This window comes from Bubalus kerabau, chromosome 1 (assembly GCF_029407905.1).
Source record: "Bubalus kerabau isolate K-KA32 ecotype Philippines breed swamp buffalo chromosome 1, PCC_UOA_SB_1v2, whole genome shotgun sequence".
NCBI lineage: Eukaryota > Metazoa > Chordata > Mammalia > Artiodactyla > Bovidae > Bubalus > Bubalus kerabau.
The window spans coordinates 168913986-168931164 of record NC_073624.1 but is presented as its reverse complement, the minus strand read 5'-3'; the positions used below and the strand labels follow the sequence as shown (position 1 = coordinate 168931164).

The 17179-nt window shown below is 41.0% G+C and overlaps 1 protein-coding gene across 2 annotated transcripts in view; it reads left to right on the top strand.

Annotated features, from left to right (window-relative positions):
* The window catches only part of COG2 (component of oligomeric golgi complex 2), a 42526-nt gene that overhangs the window by 20657 nt on the left and 4690 nt on the right, over positions 1-17179 (top strand). The window contains exons 8-15 of one of the 2 annotated variants that reach the window (XM_055539038.1): positions 727-851; positions 3696-3822; positions 7687-7826; positions 12018-12079; positions 13287-13438; positions 14982-15179; positions 15974-16046; positions 16309-16448. In XM_055539038.1, the coding sequence (XP_055395013.1) occupies positions 727-851; positions 3696-3822; positions 7687-7826; positions 12018-12079; positions 13287-13438; positions 14982-15179; positions 15974-16046; positions 16309-16448 (1017 nt within the window). Of the gene's footprint in view, positions 1-726; positions 852-3695; positions 3823-7686; positions 7827-12017; positions 12080-13286; positions 13439-14981; positions 15180-15973; positions 16047-16305; positions 16449-17179 lie in introns of both variants that reach the window. The other variant, XM_055539037.1, reaches the window with a different exon arrangement.

The window sequence follows — 17179 nt, the reverse complement described above, 5'->3', positions numbered from 1 at the left end:
GTAGTCCTTTCAGCTTTTGTTAGAGTTACTAAAAATAAATGATCTGTCAGTTTCCTCTCTTCCTATCCTGTTATATTTCATATCTAACTTGATAAGAATGAACAAGACAAATTACCTACATTATTTCTTTATCAGTAAGTGAAAATCGTTAATAACTTATGCCTTTGTTTTTCATTGAACTGAACCTAATGTGCTAAATTAGAGAAACATTTGATGTTTCAGTGGCATATTAAATAAACCAAGGCCACATTTTAATTTTTTTTTAATTCGTATGCTTATCTTGTCATTAACCTCTTGACTCTCAACCTTAACACAAAAGATAAAATAATAAAGTAAAATATATATTTCCATCTTTCTCTGTCTCACACCTTCCCCTGATCTAAATTATGGTAGAAGAAAAGGCCGAGGTCAGTACAGGGAGGGGCTGTTGTCATGGGAAATTGTCATTTTATTTTGTTTTCAGTCTCGGGAGGGGAGGAGGCAAATGTGCTTGGCTTTCTAGCTTCAGGCCAGTCTCTCACCCAGCCTGTGTCTCCCCTGGGTCAGAGCTGTGCTTCCAAATCCTGAAACGACTTCTGAGTATAGCTGTTACTGTTAGAAAACATGTTAGCTGGGGAGAAGGGGGCATGAGGAAGCATACTTTTGAGGTTTTCTCTATTTTTCCTGTAATGTGTAATTCATACCTCTCTTTTAGATGCTTTTTAAAAAATGCTGTTCATTTAATAGGTGATCCTAGAGCAGATTGTTGATAGTCATCTGAGTGGTCTCCAGCTCATGTATGATAAACTCTTGGAGTTCGTTCCCCATCACTGCCGCCTTCTTCGAGAGGTCACAGGAGGAGCCATCTCAAGGTAGTTTAAGCAGCTATACTTAGAACTTGCGCCTGCTGATTGCTGCTGCCTCGTTTGGGTCGGGGTCCTATGCACTCCCCTGGTGAATTGTTAGCATGGCACTGTGAGGTGGGTGTGGGTCATCGCCCCAGAAGGTCATCGTCTTAGAAGGAAACTGTAATGAGTAGGGCGGAGGTGAATGGAACATCGTTCTCAATTCACAACCCATACTTTCCCCTTTTCTATACTTTTTCCTAATTACATGTGAAATAAAAGTTGGTTTCCTTACATTATTCTAATGTTGTAATCTGTTTATAAATATCAATTCAGTTTAATTCAACAAGTTTTATATTAATTGTGGTTAAAGGCATCTTCAGTGTTCCCTCCTCTTGCCTGGTTTCCATACTTTTAGCTTTGTTTCATAAACACCTGACTGCCTTTCACCATCACCACTGGCCTGATCCGGGCTTTTGTCATAGTTTTATCCAGAATAACAGATCTGCCCACCTCCTCTCCCTACCTCCACCCTCTCCCTTCTCAGCCTTTCCCTCTGCCCTTCAGCTGTCACATTTACCCACAATTCTGATCTTTAGGCACTGCCTTCTTCCTAAGTCTTAGTGACTTCTTGTTGCTTATCGGGGAAAGTCCAGGCTTCTTGATGCGGCATACGAGGCCCTTCGCACTCTGGCCTCAGTGGCCCTTGTGTGCGGCACTCGGTGGGCTTCCCTTGCTCCGCTGGTCCCCAGCACACATTTGGCAGGCCTGTGTTTTTCCTCAGAGTCCTCTGCCTTTCCCTTTCTTTTTGTTGATTTGTCATTCTGTGTGAAGCCCCAACTCAGATGCCACTTCCTTCAAGAGACCACCTTGCATCCTGAAGTCTAGCTTTAATCCTGCTCTCTGCAGGTGATTGCATGCTGCTTTCACTTCTGTTGAGGACTAATTTCCATCTTAACAGCTTGCTCCCATCCTGCACAACCCATACTCCTCACCCTTGGCACAGTATCTTAACAGACAGCAACTATCCAATGTTTGTGAAATGAAACACTCAGTCAGTTTGAAGCATTAGAAAGGCAAATAAAGTCCCTTTCTTCATGGAGTAAAAGTTATTTTTAGTCTTAAGATTTTTTTCTTTGAAAGGAGAAACCTGGGGAATAAATGTGCTGATTGACTGTGAAGTACCCTCTCTGTTTCCACTAGATGATTTCAGATGAAGGTTTGTTTTGCCACTTTTTAATAATCATGAAGATTTAGTTGGATTTGGGGTAAGAATTTAATAGAAGTCATCATGTGAAATTAAAGAGGCCACAGTAACGAAACAACCTATCATTAGATTTGACAAGCCTAGTCTTGGTCCTGAAATGTCAAGTTTCATGCCTCACATGTTTGTTCTTTTCCACAGTTTTCAGTGTGGCAGAACTCATGTAGAAAGCTCAGAAATTTGAGTATCTAGACTGTACCTTGGTAGGTCATCTGCCTTTGCTTCACGTCCCATCGTCTTGTTGCCCTGGACCCTCCCTTGCTCAGCATCTGCCTTTGGGTGCTCCGTATACCCGGCAACACCAGTGATGTTCAGGAGTTATTTTCCAGAGAACGTAAATTAGCTTTTCTAATTGTTGATCTTGCATATTTAAATTTTCTTTTTGAGGCTTTAATTGTATATTTAGTTTGGAAATGAGGTGATCTTGTGATTCATTGTTGCTCATATTAGTGCATTTGTATTATAAAATCTTCAATTTTGTTCTCTCTTCCTATGCCTTATTAGAGCTAGTTCTTATTGTGATTAAAAGTATATGATATGATACGTAGAATTGGCTATGTGGGACATAGGCGTCTCCTTTCCCTCATTGAATGTAAAGAAAATCACCTTAATATAGAGCATGTTAGCAATGAGCAGAGTGGGTAGGTCAGTAAGATGATGCTGCCTAAAGGTACTCACAGATCTTTAAGTTCAGAGAAGCCTACGGAGCCCACCTTTTATTTATGTGCTGTGCATTTAACACTGCTAACATAGCATAAGTTAGCATAACACTGCTAACTACCATATGCTAGTCAGTGCTAAATGCTTTACAAACCGTACACCACCCTAAATGCTTCACAAATCTTACTCCATATAATGGCCCTATGATTTTAAAGATGAGGAAACCAAAACACAGAGAAGTTAAATGACCCGAGATTTGAACTCAGGTGCTGTGGCTCCTGAGAGCATGATTTTATCTCAGTGTTCTCTCTCACCTAAGTGTGTGAATTAGAAACTCAGAATTTGGCCTTTTTGCTGACAATGCAAAATAAAACATGTGCATATGAAAACCATGAATGTTATCAGTGTTTTTGTATTGAGATTTGTAATCCAGATTTTATATGACATAGTCATACAACATTAGACCTGAAGATAATCAGAGATAGCTGAGTCACAAAGCTGTTAGTGACTGATAAGGCAGTGTGATTTACAGCGTCTCAGCGTTGAGTGGTGTTCAGGTTGAATGCAGAGATTGCTTTTCTTGTGGTATTAGATTGCTGCTTTTTCAGGGTAGTGTATAAACATGGCAGCCCATTTTAGGGGAGAAGACTGCGCCAGGGCAAGTCCGCACACTTTTCCTTTATCCTTGACCCCAGCTGTCTGCTCTGAGATAATTGTAGGAGTCAGGACACGGGATGTGTCAGGTTCTAGGTGAGAATGAGATCAGGAGTGAGATAGAAATTTGGGCCTAAAAACAAAATAATTGACAAATATAGTTGTTTTTAAAAGGTTGAAGTAAATTTTAGGCTGAGGAACTTTTATTTTAATAAAACACCACAATGGAATTTTGCTTTTTGTAAGTAGATGTTTCTGCTGTATTTGACTGAAATTTTTCTCTTATCTTACAGTGAAAAGGGCAATACTGTTCCCGGCTATGATTTTTTGGTGAATTCTGTCTGGCCAGAAATAGTACGAGGATTAGAAGAAAAATTACCGTCGCTGTTTAATCCTGGGGATCCTGATGCATTTCACCAGGTACCTTCCCCTCTGCTGTCTGGACTCTTGACGGTGTTAAGATAATCATGTCTTTTCTGCACAGTCTTGGTTCTGTGGTTTATTGAAAATCACAATCTGAGTTGCGGAGCCAGCACTTACCTTAAAAATACATACATTGTTTTATTCAAGTCATAGTCTCTGATATTTGGGGGACTAAGAATATTTTTAAGAATGTAAGGTAGAATTCAGTCGAGAAGCAATTATGACTAGATATGGATATTTTTTATCTAAATTTTAAAAAAGATCTTAAGGACCATTAAAAACAAATCTCTACGGTTGTTTTCGATGAAAAATCAAGTTTGTAGAACTCTGCTATATCACTTTGAAGGAAAACAAGAAGTAGTAATTGGATTGTAGTATATATTAGGGTCAGTATATATTATATCCAATTACTACTTTTTGTTTTCCTTCAAAGTGATACAGCAGAATTCTACAAACTTGATTTTCATAGAAAACAACTGTAAAGAGATTTATATAATTAATATTATAATTATTAATGTAGTATAAAAATGTCCTATGTAATCTGAAAGATTAGGAGGCCTTCATATTTCTTTTTAAAAAAATAATCATGTTTTTTATTTAAAAGACTTCGTGGTTGATAGATCAAAAGTAAACCCATATGTTAACTTTCTGCTTTTAAAGATGTTACGCAGTGTCCTAGAGAAGAATGAAGACTCTAGGCCAAGTGGCCTGAGTCTGCCGTGCTCTCCTGCTCAGTGCCCTGTTGCTCAGCCTCTTGGTGCCTCTCCTCTTCCTGCTCTGGATTTTGATTTTTGTTTTTTTATTTTTTTATTCAATATGACAATCTTTGTCTTATAATTAGGTAATTTATTAAATTTACAATGATCATAGTGATTGATATATTTGCGGGTTTTTTATTTCTTCCTATTTGTCCCATTTTTCTTCCTTCTTTTCCTTTCTTCTTTTTTTTTTTTTTTCTTTTCCACCTTCTTTGTATTTTGCACTTTGGGGAATTTGTTTTTCTCATTTATTCTCTTTTACCCCTCTACTAATTTGGAAGTTCTGCCCTCTATTTATTTGTGTATTAAGTAACCTTAGTGGTTACTTAACAGAATTTAAAGTTACTGGTGTTCTTCAGCCTCCCAAACAGTACAGGATCTTAGATGCCAACCATGCTATTCCATAGTACATATCAGGGTCTTATTTCTGTTTTGATATTTTTATGCCCCCCAGTTGGGCATTATTTTATTGCTTTAACATGGCCATCATCCTCCTCTCAAAATTATTCCACATGTTTATCATTTCCTTTGCTTATTGTTCCTTCTTGGATGTTACACCTTTTCTCTTGGATCATTTTCCTTCCTCCTGAAATTCATCTGTTACAAATTTCTGTTGATAATAAATTTCACTTTTTTATGATAAACCCTCAGTTAATATTTGTTTGGAAATAACTTTATACCTTTTATGTTTGAAAGGTAGTTTTGCTGGAAGTGGAATTCTCTGCACTTTGAACTTTGTCACTTGAGAGTAGAAGTTGCTGTTGTTTCTTGGGAGTTACGATGGCTTTTCCCCTGGCTCCTTTTAAAATTTCCCCAGTGACTGGTGTGCTGTTTCATTACGATATATCTAGTGTGGACTTCTTTTTATTTGCTGACTTTAAGATTTGTTGGGTTTTCTGAATCTGAGGATTGGTGGTTTTTTAAATCGTTTCTATATCATTTTTATTCATTAACTCAATTGTGCTTCTGTCTCATTCCTTTATCATTTGCTTTTAGAACTCTTGATTAATTATCCTCACTTTATCTTTCTTGTTTCCTGAATTTCCTTTTTTATTTTTCATCTCTTTGTGCTACATTCTGGGTAATTTCTTGGGACTTTTCTTCTAGTTTAAGAATCCCTTCTTCATTTGTGTCTAAATTCCTTTTCACCTGTTTCAAATTTATCATTATTTTCATTTCTAGAAGCTCTATTTGCCTCTTTTTCTAATTGTGCTTGATCGCTTTGCTTACTAATTTTTAAAGTGTAGAGAGGCAGAAGTTGGGTGTGGTGAGCCTGGGCCTAATAACTTCACAACAGGTAAGAAACCGAATTTGGAACTTTATTATCCCAGAAATACCACTTATCTGTTCTCTTGGCCCTTTTTACAATGTGTTGAACCATATAATTAAGTAATATGATTTTCAACAAGTTGTGTGACACTGAGTTTTGTGACTTTGTAAAATAGACCTTTATAAATAAATAAAGTAGGGCTTTTAAAAATAGATACCATAAGCAGAATGAAGTAATGGTCTTAAGCATTAGCAATTTAGACCCTTTACATCCCTCTTTAGAGAATCATATTGATCATGTTAGGCTCGAGATTTTTCAGCTCAGAAATGAAGCTTTCTGATGAAATGTTGACTTTAGAATTCTAAACCAATACTTAATGTTCGTGGTTACATTTCTTGCAAGAAATGCTTTCAGTTTTCAGTGTTAATGGGACATGCTTTTGAGAAGAGAGAAGTATTTTTGCATTCCTTTAACGTCCATTATATGCAGAGGTGTAGTTTTATCCCAAAAGGGATGAGTAATACTTCTCTTTGTCTCAGCTCCTCACATCTAGACCACACTTACGGAATTCAGTAAGTGTAGCTAAGAGTCCGACACGACTGAGCGACTTCACTTTCACTTTTCACTTTCATGCACTGGGGAAGGAAATGGCAACCCACTCCAGTGTTCTTGCCTGGAGAATCCCAGGGAAGGGGGAGCCTGGTGGGCTGCCGCCAATGGGGTCGCACAGAGTCGGACACGACTGAAGTGACTTAGCAGCAGCAGCAGCAGCTCAAAACCAGCTGAAAGGAATTTAACACTATAGTAGTGTTTAAGTGAAAGTGAAAAGTGAAGTCGTTCAGTCGTGTCCGACTCTTAGCGACCCCATGGACCACAGCCTACCAGGCCCTCCATCCGTGGGATTTTCCAGGCAAGAGTACTGGAGTGGGGTGCCATTGCCTTCTCCAATAGTAGCGTTTACTGTACTACAGTTTCCATGCAATCACAGACATCATATTTAGGTGATTGGTTTGGTGACCCAGAATAGAGCTTCTCTTAAGCGAGAAGTACATGGGAAATCCTGCAGTGCTCTCCCTAGAGCCTGGGGATTGAGAGCCCTTGCCAAAGGATGTGCAGCTGCAGTTTTGCACTGCTGACTGTCTGGGCTTCTGGTTCCTCTATTTCCTTGCTTTGTTTCTGAGTAAATTCTCTCTGAGCCTGAGCAGAAGAGGAAGTGTCATCTCTATGGGAGATGATAATAAAAGCAGTTAACCTAGTCATGTGGTTTTCTAGGTTAAATTAAATAATACAATTGTAAGCACTATGTCCAGATGATATATGTTAAGTGTTACCTGCTGCTCTTAGTGGTGTTGCTAGATTCCCCTTGTCAGTCTTCATGCTGTCCCATCTATAAAAATGATGTAATTACTCACATAGTTTGAGTAATTTCTTTCCTTTTTCCCCCCCACTTTCTTTCCTTTTTTAAAATGTTCTACTTCTTCTTGAAAGGCAGTGAAAATTATACCGCTTAATCTGTGATCTCTTGTGGTTCCAGTGGACAGTTAGGGATGCCCTAGAAGATGAGTGAGAGCTGTCACTTGAAGACCACTGGACTTAGAATACCTGGGTGTCTTGATGGGCTTGCCACCTAAGACCTTGAACAAGTCATAGAACCACTTTGGGCATTACTCAGTGTGGGGATCTTCAAAGGAAGATCCTGCAAGGTGCTAATGAGATCTTAAACCTATGATTCTGTGTGTTGATCTGTATCTTGATTTCCATTTTTCAGTATATGATCCCGATTCTGGTTAGTTTACTTAAAATGAAAATTCCACCTGTTTGTTCTTATTTTAGAAATATACCATAAGTATGGATTTTGTAAGAACATTTGAACGGCAATGTGGATCACAGGCCAGTGTAAAAAGATTAAGAGCACATCCTGCCTATCACAGCTTCAATAATAAGTGGAACTTGCCTGTTTATTTTCAAATAAGGTCAGTAATTTATTCCCATCTCCTCCACCCTTCTGAAATAGAATGTGAACACCAGTTCAGATGGACTGAACTCCATCTCACAGCCCCTTCCTGGAGATCATCATATTATTCCTTGGGAAAGAACTTAAGAGCAGAAATGTACAGGAAGTATCATGATTGTCCAAGTTTTGGCTTTTATGACAAAAGGATTAAACTTTACTCTTCTGTCATTAGCAAGCTGAGAACGCTAGACTCCAAGGGAGCGAGACCAGGCCCAGCTCCATTCCCAGGTACTATGTCTCCATTCGCCACGAAGAGACAGAGAGAGCTGGTCACCTAGCAGCTCTTCCTCTCCATTTTCCTCGTTCATCACTTGCTTCAAATAGCAGACCTATCCTTCATCTGTAGTTTTGCTCATCTGTAGCATTTTTATCCTCAGAGGGAATGAGGAAAAGTATTCTTTCTTGAAATATTCTTTGTAGCTGATTCCATCCATCAATTTATAAGAATTGTAGTTATTATTTTGGCTTCCTTTATAATCTTGGTGAGTATTCTGGAAAATGGTGACACTTGCCTTCAAGACAGCATATGATCTCACCAGTGTCAGTAAGTGGTCCTGTAGACAATTTGGGACAATTTAGGATAAATTCTTAACAATGTATGTTCCCCTAGAAAAATAGATGATGATAATAGCCGTTTTTGCAGATTCTCTTGAATAAGATCACAGTAAGTTCCTCCATAGAATGGTGTTAAGTAGAGCATTTTAGTTAGAGTGGTTTTTAAAGACTTAGAAGCTTTTTGTTTAAATTGCTGGTTGCTTTCATTAATTATGACGCAGTCCTTCCCTGGAGTTCTGAGGAATAATTACAGAAAGGGAAATACATTAAATACCTTGACTTGTAATTACTTGCCGTGATTGAGGATCTATATAATCATCTTTTGATGATGAAATCAAAGCTGTCAGACTGTTAGTATGGTGCTTTTTTACATACAACACTGAGCTTTGTACTTAATCTTTCAAGGTTATATTATCATGTAGGTAAGAAATGAAGGATTTGTCTGTCTGAGATACTCATGGAAGTAATCGTTATGTGCTGATCAAGATGTAGCCAGGGCAAAAAGCCCTTTTGGTTTGTGAGAAACATTTAGAATGGTGAAGCATCATTTTATAGTGTAAGAGTGCAATAGAGAAATAATATTTAAACTTTCTGTGTCTCCTGTAGTCTACGTTTTGGGTTAGATTGCTTTAGATATCTAATAACCATCACAGCCCATACTCCTGTTTACTGCCTCCAAACGCCGCTTATCTAGTCATTTCCCCAGGCCCCATACCCCCAACACTTGGTGATCTTGCCCTGTCACATCATTCTGCCTTCTGGAGTCGTGGGCCCTGCAGGGTGGCACAGCCTGGCCTCAGCTCATTCTCCTCTCATCATAGGTTCTCTCAAAGCTGGTAATTGAGTCTTAAACTATGCTGAAACTCAGCCAGTCCCGTGAAAGACATTTTTAATCTTCACCAGAGTTTCGCCATAAGCATGAAAAGGAATTGCTTAACTTTTCTTTGTAAATAGTTTTATTTAAAATTTATGAAATTAAAACAGTTACGTTTGAGTTATGAAGTGTGGAACCTGTTTTCAGTGCATTTGCTCTTCCACTTAAAAAGAAATTCAAGTAATACTTTATAGAACACCATTCTGTTGATTTTTGTCAGTGGTTGGGTTATTTATTCTCTGAGATAACAGAATGTTCTGCAGACATGGCTAGTGTCAAAGCTGTATTGCTGTTTGATTCACTTCAGGGTCATTTAAAGTAAGCCTAAACGCCAGTAGGGTGGTGATGTTTCAACAAATTCCTAGGAAGGAGTATCAGTACTAATACTGCACTCTCAGTAGCAATCAGACAGCCCCGGGTCTGACCCTCGGCCTACATCCCCATCATCTTCAGGAAAGAAGGCACGCCCCCCGCCACCACCGTTCTGGGAGCACACGGGCACCCCTTCTGTCTCTGGTGCCCTGTTGTGCCAGCACTTCATTTGTTCTTACAGGAGTTTTGGAAAGTAGGGTTAGGAATTAGTTTTCATAGAAAGAGATTAAATGCACATGGGCCCCCAACAGTCTCAAATGGTAGCAAGTCAGTGGCTGCCTGGAAGCTGGGTGTTAGCCCCTTAAATGCTACAGGCAGTGTTAGGTCTTTTTTGACTGAACTCTTGCTAGAATGTTCCATGCTCCCAGGACGGTCACGTGTGCTCTCTGTCTGTTCTGTTCAGCACATGCTTCACAGAGTGTAGCTCCTTCACAGCGTGGAGTCTGTGTGGCACTAATGTGCCTTCCTTCGCCTCCACCCTCCTCAGGTTGAGGCCATGCACAAGTAGAGCCGTGCGTGGGGAAGCGGGTGTGTGTCTCCAGATCATGCCCATGCCCCAGTGCAAGAGTTTAGGAGTGTTTGTACTTGGGGTTGCCTTTCTTACAAATCCTCTATCAAGAGTAGGATGGCATCCCATGTACATGTGAAAACAGCATGACTTTTCAAATTTCACCAAAGTAACATCTCACTTTGTTTATTTTCTAAGAAGAAGTACAACCTAACATTTCAGTCCTGGAAGTTACTGGCCAGCAAAGCTACTTGAGGGGCTGGTGCTGGGCTCCTGGAGGGCAGGGCGAGGGGGCACCTGGTCACACATAACCTGCACATCTGTGCAAAAGGCATTAATGTTAGGGGTCTGCTGCATTTGTTTCTTGCACTTTCTCGTTTGTGTGATTTTCAGATTGTTGTAGCATACAAATAGTTGTATCCTGTGTCTTTACTTACACTGAATTATACCTGTTCCTCTGATGGCCACAGAGCTTCAAGCTGACCTCTCTTCACGCTGCATTCAGTAGGAAGTGTGCCGCATGTTACAGAAACCTCCCTTCCTTGGGGCTGTGAAGGTTGCCTCTGGCTTTCCGCGTTCTGAACAATGCTGCGTTAGTGTCAGGCCTTTTCCGCGTTGAAGCTTACTTCCTGTGTTTTATGTATTAAATGATTTGGGCAAAAGGTGGGATGAGGGGTCTGAGGCTAATGCAGGAGCTGGCCTGCTCTCTCCACTGCAGAGCAGCCCCTGCCCTCTCCCCCTCACTGTGCTCAGGAGCACCGCTCCTTTGCGGTTCTCCAATGCTCTCTTCTCTTCCTCCACTTCTCTTCTGTCACTTGTTCCCTCTGTGCCTCTGTCTGCTGCTTGGAGAAACTCGCCTTTCACAGGCTTCACGGGGCAGTTGTTGAGTTCTTCCCTCCGTGTGGGGAACAGCCAGCTCCAGCGGTCAGGGTGGCCCAGAGCCCTCTGCTCTCAGCCGCTCGTGCCTTTGAGGGCAGGGCTGCTGCTCTTTGTATGAAGTGCTGCTCCATCTACTCTCCAGTTTCCTGAAGATCAGTCTCTGAACTGCTTTTAAAAAGCATATAAGTACTATCAAAAAAACCAAAATTATCGATTAGGTAAATTGATGTTAAGTATGTTCAGAATTTATTGGTAGCAAGGGAACTAGGGGGTGACAGAAGAATACATGGTAGAGAAAGTATGAACATGGAAGGGTTATACAGGTGGGAAGGAGGATGCTACATAGGCAGCTAATTAAGGAAATAAATACACACACAGTTCCATTTCAGTCATAAAAATGTGTCCACATCAGATGTTAAAACAGAAGTCTGTGAGAAGATGGTATGCAATGGCAAATAGCCAGCAGAGAAAACAGAAAACCCATCGAGAAAGCAGATCCTGAGCCTCAGGGTGGGTGTGCAGGCAGCAGACATTTGATGAGCGCCAGGCAGAGACTTGTTCTAGTTTAACTGCCTACTTTCAGTGATATGTCTCAAGCTGCAAACAAAGATACAGAATATAGCTTCTCCATTTCTTAGTTTGAGGGACATTTACTTTCTTTGATAGTGTGGAGGTAAGAGGACTGGAAAATCCAGTCTTATGGCCCGGAAGTGATTACCTGATTATAGGTGGTGGAACTTGCCAGAAATGGCTTCCTGGTCAAGTAATTCAGAAAAGTTTATTTCCTGCTCAGTAAGAAAAAAAGTCTGTGGAGGCCAGGCACCAGGGCTGCTGGGGCATCTCTGAGGCACTGGCCCTGTGAGCAAGCAGGAGAAGGGTCCTATTGCCTGGGGCGGGGGAGGTTGGGGGAGAGGGACCTGAAGCAGAGAAAACAGCAGTTTACACTCTTGTTTTTCTCTCAGATTTAGAGAAATAGCGGGATCCTTAGAAGCAGCACTTACAGATGTCCTGGAAGATGCACCAGGTAACATCCTCACAGTGACAAAGGCTATCATTAAGTGGATTGATTCCATTCACCAAGTCTTCTTGGTGGCCTGAGCGCCCTGGGAGCACTTTGAACTTTTGCTATCTTCCAGTAGTGTTACTTGCTCAGTCGTTTCCAACTCTTTGCAACCCCATGGATTGTAGCCTACCGGGCTCTTCTGTCCATGAAATTCTCCAAGCAAGATTACTGGAGTGGGCAGCCATTCCTGACCCAGGGATCAAACTCAGGTCTCCTGCATTGCATGCAGATTATTTACCATAGACCCTGAAGATATTGTTTAACTTCTTTTTTAAAAAAAGGTTTATAGAGCTTCCGGCTGTACAGAGACGATGTAAAGGATGCTTTAAGAACATGGGAAGGAGACCATATTTTCATTTCTGAATATAATGTGTCAAGGGGATATAACCCCTGCTGTGCTTAAGTGACAGCCTTTTTTGTAGCCATGTGGCCATCCTCCACTTCCCTCTCAAGCTAAGGTAAAGGATCAGAATGACCTTCCCTCCAGAGGATGACTCAGCCCGGACTGCTGCCTCAGGCCTCCAGTACCCTTGGGCCAGTCTTGGGACAGCGGGCAGGGACTGGGCTCAGCCTACACGTTCCAGACACGTTTGCATCCAGTCATGCTTTAGGCGCCCCTGCTGACTGCTCACCTGGGTGGCTGTTCCTGTAGCCACAAAGCTCCACTCCACTGTGCTCCCTTTTGTGCAGCCAAGTTCCATCTAAACTGAGCTCTTTTAGCCTCAAAAGTTTATTTTCAGCTGTCTTTGCAAAAGTAGCCATGTGTAATTGACTTCCTATATGTAAATAGCATATTCAAGAGTGGAAGAGAAGACAGGACACGTCTAAAACCAAAGATTAAACCCTTGCAAGTGACTGCCACTCCAATTCGCATTTGCTGATTTATTATAAAGTACCTGTTAACTGATTATTTCTGATTGTTATATATGTTTAATATGTATCAAATACCTGGGAGGAGTCATGTAAAATTAGAAAACAGCGTTATAGGAGAGATGTAGTAACATGTCCACGTTGTGGCATCTTGGCTGTGCATGCCACCTCCCCAAATCTTTGCTGACCTCATAGGATTCTTCAGGAGGTCATTGGCTTCACTCTTGGCTTGTCCGCTGAAGATTTTAGCTGTTAGCCCGTCTGCTGCGACTCCCTAACTGTGCGTTTTTACCTCTAGCTGGGAGCCCGTATCGCCTTTTGGCTTCTCATAGGACGTGGAGCAGCCTTCAGAGGTGCTGGTCTGACAAGATGTTCCTGCCGCCGCTGGCGCACCGTCTTTGGAGACTGGCGCTGCAGATTCTGGCGCGGTACTCCGTATTTGTCAAGGAGGTGAGGGCTGGCTGGCGCTCATCCCTAACCAAGACTGAAATGAATTAAAGATAGGTTAAGGAAACGTGCCAAGATTTTTAAAGCCCATGTGGTCATGAGAGGTTGATGCAAGGGCTATAGTCCAAATTCCCAAGTTTCCATCCTTTTCACTCTTGTTTATGTGACCTTTAGGGGCATCAGTCGTCACCTAGTCATTGCTTCGTCTTTTTGAAAAGCACCACATTGACCTTATTTTCCTTGAGGAAAACAGAATCTTTGTATGGTGCCTCCAATACAGAGGCACCATAAAACAGATGATCGTTTTAATGAAGATGATAAAAATATGCATTTTTTTCCTTAATATTTGGAAATTTAAAAACACCAAATGGCTGAGATTAGAAGGTTGTAAAACTGATACACCTTCCCTTCGTTTCAGAAACCCTTTTCAGCTTGGATGTATTAGGTATTCACATGCCTATGATGATTGATTAGTTTTTGTGCATAAAGCCACAGGAACATTCCTGTGGTCCAGTGCTGAGCACCCGGCCCCACCTGGTCCGTTCCAGGTCTCAGGGATGCCTGCACAGACAGCTCAGGGACAGACACACACCCCGGCCAGTGCAAGGTGATGAGTATAAGAGAGCATGAGCAGAAGTTTAGGAAAGATGACATGGAGAAGCCATCACCCACGGACACGAAAGCACTCTGTCAACTGGAGGAGAGTGTTTCATGGAAAAAGCACAGGCTTCAAGTCAAACTCAGACCTTGGCCCTGCTGCTCTTTAATTTCATGGTCTTAGGGAAATTGGCTGAATCTCAGATTCTTCGTCTGTAAAATAGGAAAACAGCTTCTACATGTGCTTGTTGTGAGGAGTAAAGAGATTTCTTGCCCAGCAAACTGATAACGAAGGTGCCCAGCAGATAATGGTGCTCCATCCACGTTCCTCTCCTCTTCCTCCTTTGCCTCCCTCTACTCAGAGGAGTCTCAGTAGAGCCCCTGCCCTGTGCAGCTGTTCACGGAGATTGTGCAGTTCCTGGGACCCCGTGAACTTGATATGATTCTGTGAGGCGTGGGCTTTCTTCATCACCCCCAGCAAGATGCCAGCCAGTGATTATTCTTACACCTAGAATATTCCATTCTTTTCTCGATGCAAGTGCTCTTCTCTTAGGTTTTTCCCCTTGTAGCAATCCATTATGCAGAGAACATTATGCCATTTGTATTATTTGAAGCATAATTGAGGTTGAGACTTTTATTTTTTACCCTTATGATGATAATTTATCAAGTAAATACAGTAAATTGTTTACTTTTTAAAACCTTCGAGGTTCCAGATCTTAATTTCCCTTTAGTTTCGGGACCTCTTGCTCTATTTCTGACTGTCACTTAAGTCAAGGAGGGAGATGCACATGGGGCCAAAGTGTGTCCTGTTCCTGTTTTTCACACCTGCCTGGAGAGACAGGATGTGGTGTCCTTTCACGAGTTAACTTTCACTTAACACTTTTGTGTTGAGTTACATGCTCATGTATCTTGCAGGTGGAAACATTTTATCACTGAAATCCTTTTTCAGCTTTTACTCAGGCCCATCTCTAATGAAAGTGCTAAGGATGTTAAAAAGCCTTTGGTAACTGGCAGCAAAGATCTTTCTATCACCCAAGGAAATTGTGACGACCAAGCAAGTGGCCCTTCTGAAACAAAGCCCATCACCTCCATTTCCAGCACTCAGCTTGTCCATGTGGTCACAGACCTGCACAGGCTTCAGGAGCAGGTGAGCCTGTGTTGCAGAGGATTCCAAGTGTTGGGTTCAGTGTTCTCACTGTCTGGCCTCATGGGGTTTAGACTTGTGGGCCCAGGGCCTCTGAGAGAAAGCATCCATTTACTTCCCTTCCGGTGTTGCCTCCACCCCGTGACTGGCATGCTCTCCTCCTTGGGTAGCAGCCTGTCTGCAGCGTGCCTGCCTGGAGCCCTGGCTTCCCCTGAGCAGTGACACCACAGGCCAGGAGCAAGACAGGCCCTCATTAGCTCAGCTTACTCTGTGGAGCCATGGTCTTTAATGGGTTGGATTCTAATTATTTCTAGTTTACTTACCCAGTACTTATACTTTAAAAGTGCTGAACGATTAAAACGTCTTCCTATTTCCTCCACATAGGTTTCATGTTCTTGCTTTTACCATTAACAGAACTTTGTTTAAGAACAGAATGTGTTTAAGTGCTGTGATACTTATTTCTGCTTTTTTCAGGTTTAAGTGTTTTGTGGCGCTTGGACATATACTGTATGTGTTAAGCAAAAACATGGTCTTTATCATAAGGTTTTTTTGGTATTGAGGGAAGCTACAGAATAGCATTAATAGCCATGAAAATATGATTTTCCTTGTCATTGAATTATTTTCTAGTGAAAGCATTAATTAAGAATTTTGTTTTCTTCCAATGAAAGTTATTGAAAGTTCTGAGTTTAGTTTTATCATTAATTAATAACATTCTGGAGCTGTAGGTGCATATAGAATTGCCTCCTCCTTTGACTAATAAAAAGTAACTGAATATATAAAGTGCGTATTTATTTCAGCTTCCAGAACTCTTAGAAACAATCAAGCCAAAACTTGAAGTGATGGGCTTTAAGAATTTTTCCTCCATCTCAGGTAAAAATGAGTCTTTAGATTAAGCAAATCTTTGAATAAGAAATAACTTAAAATAGAATTTTGGAGACTAGGATATATTTAATTAACAGTTTTCTCTAGTTGTAAATCCTTGGTTGTTTCTGTATTCTGTTCTGTGATTTTTAACTTCTCTGAATGAAATATTTTAATTCTAATAATTTGATTTGATTTGGTTTATTGTATACTCTCTTTAGGCCTGGGCCTGAATAGAGTGATAAAACACATCTTTCCATCTCCGCAGCAGCCCTGGAGGACTCCCAGCTGTCTTTGTCTGCCTGTGTACCCGCCTTGAGTGAGAAAATCACCCAGGACTTAAGTGAGTCTTGCTTTAGTCACCTGAAAAGTGCCCTGGAGGTTCCCAGGCTGTACCGAAGAACCAATAAGGTCAGTGCACTCATTGACAAGAATTTTGAGGTGGGGAAATACGTATCAGGAAGGCCAGAGAGGGAAGAAATGGTTAAGTGAGAACGGAAATAGGTTCTCCAGGGGAGACTCCATCTCATTCAATTGTGAGAAGATGGCCAGGGACTGGGCACAGACATAATTTAGGTAGCTGGACTTAGGCAGTGTGGACTTTGGGCCTTGAGGGAAAATAGTATTTTCAAAGAAAGCATTTTAATAAAACATTTTAAGTCCTGCCCTTCTTTTGGTCTTCATATTCTATATTTGAGAAGATCTGAATTTACCTTATTTCTTTTATATTGCCATTGGAAAGACCTGCTTCAGTCTTTTACTGGATATGGTATAAAAAAGTTACATTAAAAGATATTAAAGTTATTTATAAAGTGAAAAATTGAGCTTATACTGGTATTCAAAGTCAAATTCTCCTTTGTCTTCACTTTATAGAATAGGAATTGGGGAATTTGTTTTTAGCAGTGTTTTAGTTTTTCTCTTGAACTCTCATTTTCAAGTGTTTATATTCATTCCATTCTTGCTAGTTCTTATTTTCCTTCTAATTTTCTTTTCTCCTGGTTGTAAAAGTTGGATTTTAATTTACAACTAAAATTATTCCCAGGAGCTGTGAAAATGTCCCACAGCATTGTGCTGTTTTGGAATATCCTGGAGTTTCCATACGCACACCCAGTGCGGGGCCTGGTCTGCTGTTGGGGCTACTT